Source organism: Pundamilia nyererei, unplaced genomic scaffold (genome assembly GCF_000239375.1).
Source record: "Pundamilia nyererei isolate P.nyererei 1_Seehausen unplaced genomic scaffold, PunNye1.0 scaffold00034, whole genome shotgun sequence".
Taxonomy (NCBI): Eukaryota; Metazoa; Chordata; class Actinopteri; order Cichliformes; family Cichlidae; genus Pundamilia; species Pundamilia nyererei.
In genome coordinates this window covers 4,370,797-4,384,425 of record NW_005187435.1, presented here as the reverse complement: position 1 = coordinate 4,384,425, position 13,629 = coordinate 4,370,797, and the positions used below count along the sequence as shown (strand labels likewise).

Sequence of the window (13,629 nt, the reverse complement as noted above, 5' to 3'; positions counted from 1 at the left end):
GGGGGGGTTGTCCTCTACATGTCCAGTTTCCTCATATTTTTAAGGACACACTGCACACCATGCAGCTGCCAGAGACTAAAGCAAACTTTGTCTAAAAAAAATCTCTATAAAGTCTGGACATGTGGAGACATATTGCTCCAGACCACTTTCAAAATAACAAGTCTGGCTCTTTCAATATAAAGCTTAGGGAAATGGGTGGTGGCCAAAGACTTTTGTAATGCACTGCACTAGTAAATCACCATACAGCTGCTTCATGTCAATTACAGGAATTAGCCGTGTTCAGTTATTTTCTAACACTACCTTTAGTGTGTTCAGAGCAGTTGATTTATTATTGTAGTTTTATAATGAAGGACATATGCATAGCATTCACACAATGTGTTTCTCAATGCTTCTTTATGCTCAGAGTGCTGTTAACACCATCACACAATACTCAGCATCATTTCAATGTCGCTGCCTGAAGCTCTCTGTAAGCTTGCAGTGAGCTCTTGAGCTACTTCCACTGACTCTCAACATTCACTTCCCACATTGTTTTTATACAAAATCAGCACTTACATGATGCAGCATTTAATTCAACCTCATAGCTGAACAGATTGAGAAGCTATTGGAACAGTGGCCTTTGTGACATTTGTTCCTTACAGCAGATCATGTCCACAATTATCCTCAAAATTGTCTCTGTAAATCACCACCTGCTCCTCTGTCAGCCTCCGCAGCTACGGGACCCTGACTGCTGCTGCTCCCCATGCCTCCAGCCCCTTTCTCTTCCTATTCTCTATCCTTCACCTCCTTCTTTCTCTGTCTTCATCTTGTTTTTTTGTTTTTTTTGCCTGTTCCCTTGTTGAAGCCTTGGTGCTGAATATTCCCAGCGGGAGACAGAGAAGAGACAGCAGCAAGCAAAAGAAGCAAAGAGAATATGGAGATCACAGCGAGAGAGGAGGAAGGAGAGGGGAGGAAAGAACAAAGGTGTGTTCAAGAAGAGTTGACTTATAATTTAAAGACACATGGTGGAGAATGACAAGATAGAGAGAAATGCAGTGTATCTGTGGCCTAGCAAACAAACATGAGGTTGAGCTGTTAAGCACTGAGGGAAATGGAGATAAGAGAGGTGATGATACAAGCAGAATTTAAACATTCAAGTGCTTTAGGAAATAGTGGTAAGGAGTAAGGTTGGAACATTTTCCTTGTCTTTTTGCAAGAAGTTTGACTCTACGCATGTCTAAGTCCTGGCTAGTCAGCTCCACCCTGGACCCAGGATGACAGTTTGATTAAGTGCCAAGGGCCTCAACACCCCAGTGCTCTCACAAACACACCTTCTGCCACAGGCACATGCGGTCAGACACACAGTAGACCCCAAAGCTTTATTTACCCCAGCATCCACATGACACATGCAATATTCATGTTCCTCCTTTCACTTTTCAAAGAAAAAATAAATGAAAAGTCTTAGGAGCTGAAATTCCACTGCACAGACTCATTCAACAGACAGTTCCTCTAATGCAACTGGATATATGTATATAAATATGTTTATAGGTTGATGCATAACAGTTCACTTGATATACAGCATATGACGGTATTACATTATGCTGCAGATTGTTTCTCCTACTCTTTTCCCAGCCCATCCCAGTCTCCAGAACTCTCCGACATAGCCCATCAACCACACAGATGGACAAAATTACTCCAAAAAGATATACAGATAAATGTATGCGCTCAATATCCATAAATCCACAAACAGATTTAGCTAAATACAAATATACCAGTGTACATGTACCACCAGTCTGGAGTGTTTGCAGAGCAGGAAACCTTTTTGCATGCCGACATGCAAGTATCTGCAGTGTCTGTGCATAATCGAAATTCGCCTACTTAATTACTGGTACTTGTGCATGTAGAGTACACGTGACCTTGGAAAATTGTCATGTTTACATGCAAAGTGTCTATAAAGTAGAGAATAGTGAAAATACATAGAAAAATGCACTATCTATCTGCACTCATGTATATATCTTTCTACGTAGCACTTTTAATTCTTATCCCTACTTTTATTTTTTCATGTCTATTTAAGTGCTATTTATGACACTATTTAAGTGCTATTTATGACACTATTTAAGTGCTATTTATGACACTATGTTTGCACTGAAGCACCGCAGCAATTTCCTAATGTTGTAAACCTGCTCAACATTTGGCAATAAACCCCTTTCTGATTCTGATTCTGATTCTGAAAAAATAATAAAACAGTGATATCTACAACCCTGATTTCAAAAATGTTGAGACAGTGTAAAATGTAAGTAAAAACAGAAAGCGGTGATTTGCAAATCTCATATTTTGTTCACAATAGAGATTCCAGATGCACAAGCTATCAATTCCATAGGCTATAAAGCAACGCTATACTGTCAGAGATGCAGGCTTTTTGAACTGAGCACTAATAACAAGCTCTTTAGTTTTGAGGAGGCAGCACCCATGTTTTGCAAAAGACTTTCAAGTTTCACTTTTCCTCAGTCAATTTTAAATGAGCTTTGACTCAGAGCAGACGGTGGTGTTGCTACTTCACATTCACATGTGACTTCTTCTTTGCCTCTTAGAGCTTTAACCTGCAGCAAACTGTGTTCACAGACAGTGATTTCTTGCAGTGTTCCCAAGCCCATGCAGTGATTTCCATGACAGAATCATACCTGTTTTTAAAGCAGCGTCACCTGAAGTCCCTGAAGATCACAGGCATCTAGTGTTGATTTTCAGCTTCGTCCTTTGCACACAGAAATTTCTCCAGATTCTCCAAATCGTTTGATGTTATCTATTCAAAGAAACATTGTTCTGAAATTGTCCCAAATTGTTTGCAGATTGGTGAACCTCTGTCCGTATTTACTTCAAGAAACTCTACCTCTTTAAGATGCTCTATTTATACCCAATCATTTCAGTGACCTGTTGGTTAAATTAGATTAGAAATAAGTATGTCACCTCTGGTTAAGCAATTTGGAGGCAAAGTTAGATGTTTTGGACACGTGCAGAGAAGGGATTGTGGACATATTGAACAAAATATCTTGAAGATGGAGCTTCCAGGCAGGAGAAAAAATGAAGACCTCAGATGGGGTTCCTGGATTTACTAAAGGAGGACATGCAGAGGGTTGATGTGATAGAAGAGGAAGTTAGGGAAAGCGTGAGATGGACGTAGATTAGGTGTTCATCTCCTGCTTTGTAAACAGGCTTTCCAGTGCAGCTTGTTTAGGGGTCACCACACTGAGGAGGGAGCAGCCAAAAGAATAAGAAGAAAAAGAAGTTTAGAAGAAGAAAAAGAAGGTTACAGACACGTTCTCAGTTAACCTAAGGAGTTGCAATATGTTCCCCCAGCTGTTTCTATTCAATACCACTTACTTTCTAGGCTTTTGGTTGTGCATCACAACTTTCATAAGACATGCTGCTGATGTAAAATACCAAATAGGCTACTGTTTTTATGCATAGTAAAATGTCTCAATTTAAACGTCCTATTGTAAATAAAATATGGGATTATGAGATTTGCAAATCATTGCTGTTTGTATTCGCATTTCACCCAGCTTCTCAATATTTTCAGAATTGGGTTCATAAAAAGGCATCTCCAGTGCCAGGGTTAATGCTCTTTCTTGCAATGTTAAAGAACGGCCGGGATCCCTCTTTTGATCTGGAAAATATTTAGTACAGGGTGTGTTTATTCATCACCTCTCTGCCAGGTTTCTAATAATCAGCCTTGTAGTTTTATCGTAATCCTCCTCCTGCATAGAGACAAGCGGACAGCTCTGAAAACATATTTCCGCCTCAACACTGTCGTGGTGCATAAACAAAAATGACATTTCTTGCATATGTATAAAGCTGTATATAAATGCAGTAAAAGTCAGAAATATCTAGAACATAGTACTCTGATGTTAATGAACTTCATTTGCGCCATAGGTTTGACAACCAGAGTTTGTGGCACTAATAAAATACATCATGCATTTCAGCCTTGAGCATGTCACACACTGCATGTCAAAAGGTGTAATCCCCTCTGGTTCGCTAAAGTGAATGATAAGGTGTGACGTCAAGTAACAGCTATTAGGTTTCCATGCTTGTCAGTGGCTTTTCATTCATCTGCAGTTGGATTTTCAGCATTCGCTGCCTCAGTGGCCTCACTGATTGAAACTGAGCTCTTTTTCTCATTTAGAGGAACTGTCAAAGCAAAAATCCATCCTAAGAACAGCTATGTACTGATTATTCTTATTCACATTAGCTCCCTCCGATCAAGCAACTAATAATCTGTGGTGCCTAATAGGCTGTGATGGAAATTCATGACACCAGTTTGCAATGAATACTGACATTTGTGGACTGAGACAGTTCCTGTAATTACACCCCTTTTTGTTTCTGTGTAATGGTGCTGACAGGTCTGAACTCGAGAGAGCATCCATTAATGTACACGACTGGCTAAGAATGGTCCGCATCAGATTTATGTTTATCAGCCCTGTGACTTCACAAGAAGAAAGATACGCAATCACAAAAGTGGTTGAGCTGTCTGAGTAACGTCGTGCATGTGTTTCTTTTAAAAAGAGTATTGAAGTGTCTGAACTCTTTCTTTTTTGAAGCAATAAAAAAGCAGCATTTTTATAGTTAAACTTCTGCCGTGTGGGTATTCACAACTATAAAATCGATATTCTTTCAGCAAAGTCTGCATTTTTCTTGCCAATACTAATCAAAGAAACTGCTCTTTATGGGATTTCTTCTTATTCAGTCTTGACAGTATCTCCCTTTTTGTCCAGTGATAAATTTATATTTTCTTTTGTTTTACACCAAACAGTCCATTAGGATATTTGTTCATGTCACAGATGCTTTAGTATGAATAGCAATAATATGTGGCCAGAGTTTCCTGATAAATATCCCTGTTTGGTTTCATAATGGGTTCATTAGTGAAAGTCTAACAGCGTCTTCAGAGCAGCATGCATTTGTTATTCTGTTGTTGTTGTTACACTTGCTTTGGGATTGTGTTTCTGTGTCAAGCAAGTACATCATTATCCCTTCACCCAGACGGATTAGTTTGTTGCTCAGAGCCTCTCCTCCGATATGTCTCTCTTGATGAGCTGACTGGGGAAACAGGGTTGAACAAATGCTGTTAAATGCCACAAGTGTCAGGATCCCTCTCCTGAGAGTTCTGATGCGCCGCCCACCATGTTATTAATATAAGTAACAGATAATCTGTAGTCATCCTCTATTTTTTAAGCTCAACCTGAATATGTTTCTGTTCATGACTGGACCAGAAAAAAATGATTTTATGTCCTTTATTTCCTTTTACAGCCATGCCAACTGCATTCACTCAGGCACATCTTGATCACTTCAGTGTAACTCCTGACTACTGCGTGTGGTGGTGGAATCTCACTGAGAAGGCACCACGTACCCGTACTTGAGCAGCCATTCCCTGCGACACCCTCACTTGTTGAAACATAAGTAATCTCCTCGGTAGAAGGCCTGATTATCCTCTGAGGGGACATTAGAAGTCACGTGTGCTGCATTAACGACAAGAGAGAATGACAGTAAAAACTATGAGTAAGCAGGTGGGATCCTGAATGAATCCAGGAAACATAGAGTGAGGGTTGGTGGTTGCCTGATTTCTTCCTTTCTTCCTTGCCATTTGTGAATTTTCTGTCATGTACACTAAAGTATGCCCTAATGTAGACAGACATTCAACACAGTCACAAAGACATAAAGGAAGCTTTGTAGCCCTATCAAGTACACCTATGAAAGAAGTAATGTGCCCATGTGGCGAGGCAGAAATGGGCCAAAATGAGCTTATGAGCCCCTTTAACTTCCCTGTTTATCCCACTCTGTATGCTGCACGTAGCTTTTCAAAGGCATAATACTGCCTGGTATATTGTGTGGTAATTTAATTAAAATTACCTTAGCAATATGCAACAGAAAACACAAACATAAAATTAATCGTCAGACAATAACACAGTGAAATTAATCTGTGCTTAGAGACAGAGTGATTCAACTCTCAGAGCAACTCTGTCTCTTCTCCACTGTGCTGCTCATTCGCCCTGTTTCCCTGTAGCATGGAGATAAAGTTTGTTGTGCATGGGAGAAGAAACAATACAAACTATTAATATGAGGCTTTTTTCCCCAAAACCAGTAGCCTCAGACTCTTTATTGTCATAATATTAAAGAAAAAGTTGCAAATGTGTACATTTACAAACTCCTTAACCATGACATTTTGGTATTTTTGCTAACATTTAAGATGTACTTTGTACAATTTAATCTACTATTACACTTTATTTCACAGGCTCTTTATACATTTACATAACGCACAGGACGTTTGGTCAAAGCACTGTGTATGTGATACCAGAGTGAGAGTCGGGACAAATCGTTTACATTTTCAATTCAATTTAATACAGTTTTATTTAAATACCAACAAATCACAGGAACAGTTGCCTCAAGGCACTTTTCATTGTAAGGTAAAGGTAAACAATAATACATAAAAAACAAAGAAAACCCCAACACACTGATGACCCCGTGTGACCAAACGCTTTGGTGAAAGCGGAAAGAAAAAACTCTCTTTTAACAGGAAGAAACCACTGGCAGAACCAGGCTCAGGGAGGGGCGAACATCTGCCACAACTGGTTGGGAGTATATATTTCAAAGTATAACATTACTCAGAGTAAATCGCTTTCAGAATCTCTTGTACTTTTCAGGTACTGAAAACAGAGTTTTTGAAGCTCTTGCTTAGTTTCCCTATATCTCCCGGAGACAGTCAAGCAAATGTTTAATGATTTATAGCTTACAACACAAATTACAACCATAGCCATAACCTGGCATATCGATCAACCAATGAATGTTTGCCTTAAGGAGTTTGTAAAGGAGTGTGTTTTAACCAAACCAAAAACTAAAGTCAGTCTAAGAATATCGGTTCTACATGGTTCAAACACAGCCATCTTTTAGATATCGTACCACACAGCATTTCCACTGTTGTGTCTGCACTACTCTGAGCATGCAGTGATGAATTATTACCAACAACGTTCTACTTCTTCAAAAAAAGTGAGATAGATAGATAGATAGATAGATAGATAGATAGATAGATAGATAGATAGATAGATAGATAGATAGATAGATAGATAGATAGCCCTTAACTGTTGGCTCTTTTCCAATCTCATTGTCTTGCCTCGTGTTTTTCCCTGACTTTCTGGTCATTGTGTTCCTGGATCACAGTAATTACCAAAGTTTCAAGAAACCTTGATTTATTCCTTAGATCATATAGAGTGACAAGGCAAGTACTCCACATTCAAGCTTTCTCTCTCCTGTCATTCACACTGCCTCCTTCTCAGCTCCGTTTCCTTTGCAGTCACGCAGTAGCCTGAGCAATACACACATGCACACAGTCTACAAGAAGAAGCACGCAGTTTGAATCAGACCTGCAGTGTCCAGCTTTTTACTTGGGGTTGGAACACTCTGTGATGGTGATCAACCAAGCATAAACCACCACTTAACCAGCACCCCCGAGAGGGAGATTGTTTTCGCAAAACACTTTGTCAATGGTGCATTCAAGCATCATGCTCTAGCTTGAAACAGGTTCCCCTCATCACAGTCAAACTGGGGCACCACAGGGTCAGAAAAAACATTAAATGCTACTTTGGTTTGTTGGGACTTCGGGAGATGCTTTGAAGACTTGCAACATGATTTCCATTCATTTACCAGCAGCACCTTGACCTTTTTTTGTCTTCTCATCTTTGACCGAATCACTTCAGAGAAATGACATTCAAGAATGTCAACCTGTTTACTTACAGCTGAGTGAGAGACAAAAAAGTTACAGAAGTCTCCGTTTACTATGAATCTGCCTTGTTTAAAATTCAACTGGTGGGACAATAATGAAAGAGAATACAGTCTCTGGAGCCTTACTCTCTGTACTCTGCTCAGTTTTGAGGTAGAACACATATTGTAAGGCAGTAGGATTAAGGTGCGTGTGTGCGCGCCTATAGGAGTGTGCGTGCTTCTGTGTGTGCATGACGGGCTTGAAAAGGAAGACAAATGGTCTGTAGCTACTGAGGCCAGTGATTTTATTCATCAAACAGCGCATATTCCAAACCGTGTGTGTTACAAGTGAGGTTAGAGGATGGAAAAGTGAGAATTAAAATAGGGAGGCGGACAGAAAGAATGTGTTTTACCATGTAAGTGCGATTTTAACTAAATCCATTATCTCGAGGGAAATTCTACAGATTTTTCTCAGAGACTAACTGCTTGTAATTTAGATGAAATAATCCCCTAGACTCCTGTTGCTGCACAGTAGCGCACTAAATCATTCGGAATAACTTCGCTCCCCCCCGGACAAGCTCTGGGAGCGCTGTGAGGCTGACAAAATACTCCCCCATCACCGCCACAAGCTGCTGTTCAGTGCCAGAAAAGACTGAGTGGAGCTGCGTGCGTTTCACTCTCTCTCTCTTCAAAGTCTCTGACAAACAGCAGCCATCGGAGAGCGCAGAGGCGATTTTAGGCGCATTCTCTGTGACCACAGCGGGACCGATGTTGAAAGCGCGCACCAGCCTTCCTCCAAAATGTGCCAGTGCGGCTCATCTGGATCGAAACCCAGACCGGGCTCTCTTGCCGAAGCCGGGAAGCTCTTCTTGAAACACACCACTTTGCACGGCTTAAGACACATCTTCCTCAGCGGCTCCTACCCCCGAAGAGTCGCGTGGTTGCTGGCGTTCCTGGCTGCCTTGGGTCTGCTCTTCACCTGGTCCTCAAACAGAGTGCGGTACCTCCTCTCGTCACCCGTGTACACCAAGGCGCACATGGTGTACGCCAAGCGACTCGTTTTCCCCGCTGTCACCATTTGTAACCAGAACCTCCTTCTGCCGCGGCGCATGAAGAAGACTGACATATTCAGCGCGGGGAAGTGGCTGGGACTTCTGGGGATGAACGGGCAGGTCTCCCCCGCTGCGAGAGAGGCGCTTACCCCTTTGCGGGGCGACAGCGCAGAGGGCGAGCCTCCCTGGTCCCCGCTGTCTCGGATTTTGGACTTCAACCACTTCCTTCCTCCTCCCCGGGAGTCCGAGCCGTCCATGAGACAGCTGCTGGATCGGCTGGGACACCAACTGGAGGAGATGTTGTTGTATTGTCGGTACCAGGGAGAGCTCTGCGGGCCTCGCAATTTTAGCACTGTGAGTGTTTTGCCAAAGTTATTTTATTTTATTTTATTTTTATAAGTGAACCGCACTCCTCCCCAACAGGTTGATGCAGTTTTTAGAGATGGATGCAGGTTTGGGGATTATTAGGCTGAGTGAAATGTTTATTGTCTGATCGAATCTTACATGTGGCACAAGAATAGGTATCACTCTACGAAATTAATTCACTTTGAAGTCACGCAATTACAAGGATGCACAACACGCATTCCTCCGCACTGTTGCTTGGTGATGTGCCCCAGTAGTTCAATTAACTCTCCCTCTCTCCACGTCTTAAGCTCTATCCATCTACGCCACTGTTATATTTATATGGACTTACGCAGCACCCCACTCTTTTTCTGGTCAGTAATTATTCTGACTGTATCTGAATTCATAAATATATTTCTGTAATAGTTCTGCATTAATGCCCCTAAACAGGCTTGACAAGATTTGAAGTGATGGTTTTATATTTGCATTTCTGCCTCCCTTGTTTAAACAAACTTATATTTCTGTCACTTTCATAAATTACTGAATTTCTCTTGTAAATTCCACAGGAACAATAGCAAAAGATTTAAAAATAATTCAGTGGAGATGTTTGCAAAATCCAGTAACCTTCAGTGTTGGCCACGTGGTCTGGATTGATCCCTCCTTTGTCGTCCATTACTTCTGGATCAATGTGTATACACTTCTAGACCAATCTGCCCCTAATGAAGACTTTTGATTCATTTAGGAACATTTTACAACACTCACTGACAAAGTGATAGAGTGCAGTTAACGTTGGCCTCATTGGTAATCTGCAGCCCCATTGATTGCATTCCGTCATCATGTGGAGAACAATGTAAAAGCCAAGTGCTGCTCTCTCTCCCACCTCATTACCCAAATTTGTTTTCAGTTAAATAGATTTTGTTATGGTGTTAGAAACACAGTTTGATGTCAAGAAGGCTCCTCTGCTATTTGCAGCAGGCATGATGACTAAGGATTATTTTATCTTTTAGGAAAATGTATAATTTGAAACTCCTTGCCTTGATGGCAGCCCTCAGTCTGTGTCATCAAACCATATCCACAAATAATGCATAAAAAACTGCTTTTTTCATCTCCAATTTACAAAGCAACAGAGCCAGAAAAACAAAAACGTTATCACAGTCAAACACATTTCTTCATAACATCATCTCTAATGTTGTATTAAGTGGGGTAGGGTCTAACCGAGAACAACTTAATTTACAGATATGCATAATAGCAAAATCTGTGTTTTGGGGGCAAGTGCTACTCCACTGATAATCAATGATGATCTCCTTGGCTTCTGGGCAGGCAAGACAAGCTGTCAGCGTGAGTCAGACCAATAGAGTCAGTCACACTTGAGAAGCGAGGTGTGGAGGACGAAGGCGAGTCTGTCTACATAGACTTTGAGGATGTATTGACTTTTGTGCAAGAACCCCCTGTGATGTTGGGTCTCTCTTGAAGCTCTATAAATATGGTCCACTGGCCTCAGCAATCTATCCTTCCCTCCGTTCGTCTTTATCCGTGCTTCACCAACACACATGCTTAATTCTCAGGCCTGTCTCTCTTCACTTGTGGTTCACAGACATTGATTTCTATTTAAGAAGTTGACCTAAGAACGAGCTGGCAGCCTGGGCACCTCCTGCGCGCTCCACTGACTGATGACTCCCTGCCCAGTTTTTCTTAAATCTTACTGGGAAGTCTGTGTATTTAAAGGTGTATTTGGTTTGCCGATCATCAGTGAAACGTTAAGTCAACATTAACCGATGAATTAATGACTTGCGAGCAGCAATATAAGCAGTAAACAAAATATTTACACATTATCACCTTATGAATTTGTAAGCAAGCTGTTAGTTATTAGCAAACAGCGGCCTTTTTATATCTCCAGCCAACATTGCGTAACATGAGGATTCATTCTGAGACATGTTTCCGTCCACTTTCTTCTTTGGTCAACTGTGTTTACCAGTTAGTTGTTTCTTTTGTGTTTGTGCAGTACCTGCCCAGCATCAAACAAAGCAATCTTTTTTTTTCTGATAACAGACCCCTGCTGTGTCTGGAGAGAATGCTAGTGGAAGCAGTGACAATAAACCAAAAGATCTTAGACCAAAACAGCTTTTATATTCATTCCTGCACCTTCTACAACATCACCAGCAATAGCATCATTATTCTAAAAGGCATGCAAATGGGCTTTTTTTTTTATTTAAAATGAGTTACTTTGATGCTTCCTAATTGGAAAACGTTCTGTGTTGTTCCACTTTAACCCACACCTGTTTTCTTCTAACTAGTCAGAGACAAATTGGGAGCAATGAGCAAAGTTGCCATTTGTAAAGGTGACAGAACAAAAACCTGTCAAGATCCATTTAGATCCTAAGCACCTCTAAGGCTCCCCTTCTAGGCTGACTTGAATAAAAGCTGAGCTCATTCTTGACCTTGGAAACAGTTGTCTTGTTTTTCAAAGTCCGATAAATAGATTCTGTGGGTTCTCATCTGCTGCTGTGCAGAACTCGATATGAGGTTGTTTTTAAGAGATTTTAGAAGTGAAACATTGCGTCTTTGTTGGGGCTCATTTTGAATTCTTCATTTATACGCATGGTGCATTTTGTCTGTCGTGTTAACTTGTATTATATAAAGCATATAAAGCAAAGTAAACTGCCATGCGTCATTATAAACTTGCTAATTCTTGTGTTCGTTGCACAGAGTGAAGCTCAGCATAGATAATCGTTCCTAGGTGTGTGTGTTTTTCTAACTGTCATAAAATAACACACTTGTTGTACTCAGCTCTGATTTTGATATGAATGGGGGAGGAGGAAAGTGGTTCCCTGGCAACTTTAGGGAACAGCTTGTGCATCCTTTTCACATTGTCATGTGAAGGATAGCCGAGGGCCATCTCAACAGTCTCAGGCTGTCTCTCTGTGAATTATTTATCGAAGAGAAAGACGGTGACATTTCAACACCATGTGAGAACGAGACAGAGTGATGTCTCTCTCAGTGTTTTCTCCCATAGGTGGGATCGATTTAAATATTTGTATTCTGTGTTTACAAGTTAACAAGATCTGGCAGTTCTCACTTTAAATGCAATGTATGGGGCACAGTGCTCAATGGAGCAAAAGCCAAAAGCGGCGCAGGATTTACCTTCTTGGGAAAAGCTGCTTAGGCAATCCAAATGTTTCACCTTCCTTAATGCTAAATGTATTCGAGCAAATAAAGGTTAACGGCAACAAGTTTCAAACATTCACGATCACTGTGCAGGGTCATTAATTACCAGCTTTATCCCTGCGCTACATCTAGAATTAATTCATTTAAAGCTTATCTTTAAATATTATTAACAGGATTTTGTTTCTGCCTCAGGTATAAAGGTTGCACTTTTCCAGAATATTAAGAAGCTCGTGCTAAACGGTAAGGACGCATTTGAGAAATCTTAACGCAAAAACCAAGGCGCGAGAGACAGACATGAAGAAGCATGTTCTGACTAAGCTCAAACATCAGCTCAAACGAAACACAATGAAGATCCTGACTCCCCAAGGTCATCACTGGCACCCACTTCTGCTGCTCTTCACTCAAAGCAGCGAGCACAATCTCCTGGTTACCACAGCAACTCTGACTACAGGCCTCCTGTAGTCAGTCACCACATTACCAACACATACACACAGATGGTGAGAAGGGGTGGCTGCACAGTACACACGCACGAAAATACTGTACACACTAATTTGAGCGTAGTCATTCATATTCTCGTGCAGATATGTGTGCACGCTTGGGCACATGCACAATGACAAATAAATGTGCTTGCAATTGGAACAATCTTATCGCTGTTTTGTTGATGTCTATCTGCCAAATGCTTTTCTCTGTTCAGGGGGAGCAGCAGTGCCTCGTCTTTTGTTCAAACTTGTCTCCTGAAGAGAGTAGAAAAAGTCATATTGAGATTTAATGGGAAAACTTAGAAATTGTGCTAACAAATCAGTAGCTTGTTTAGATGTAGACAGGTCTGTTAGTTAAATTCTATCAATAATAAAGCAAGCATTTCTTTTTTTCTGCTTTTTTCCTTTTACCCATTGTTTTACTCAGATATTTTCAGTAGGCGTTTTCTGCCTTTTCCATGTCAAAAGATAAATAGTAATCAGATTTTGGTCAGCGGCATCTCCAGGACTAAGATGGATTTCTAGGGCATTTTATTGATATCCTGCTTTTGAGTCTCAGCACATAGAAAGCGGTTAGGAGCTCTGCTTTTCACTAAGTTTTTCCACTCATGCACTTGAAAGGTCACATCTCATATTGTGTCCGACCATCAGAAGGCCTTTTATTACATTTCATCACTTTGTGTTTTAAAAGCGCCTATATAACCACCCCATAGGGGGTAATCCATTGTGGATTGTGCTCCATTTATTCCACACACTTCAGTGAACAGGATTTACATTACACTAACTTTTCCTCTTTGAGACATGGCGGCAATCTTTTCAGCTCTCTGCATCTGGTGTTTGTGACATATGAATAATCTGTCATGAAGCACTAA

At 40.9% G+C, this 13,629-nt stretch overlaps 1 protein-coding gene across 2 annotated transcripts in view; it reads left to right on the top strand.

The window, feature by feature from the left end:
* The window catches only part of asic1b (acid-sensing (proton-gated) ion channel 1b), a 181,318-nt gene that overhangs the window by 139,800 nt on the left and 27,889 nt on the right, over positions 1–13,629 (top strand). The window contains exon 1 of one of the 2 annotated variants that reach the window (XM_005729837.2): positions 8,258–9,125. The exons of the other annotated variant lie outside the window; for it this stretch is intronic. Within the exon in view, the coding sequence (XP_005729894.1) occupies positions 8,520–9,125 (606 nt within the window). The 5' untranslated portion in view covers positions 8,258–8,519. Of the gene's footprint in view, positions 1–8,257; positions 9,126–13,629 lie in introns of those variants that run through there. 2 annotated transcript variants of the gene reach the window in all.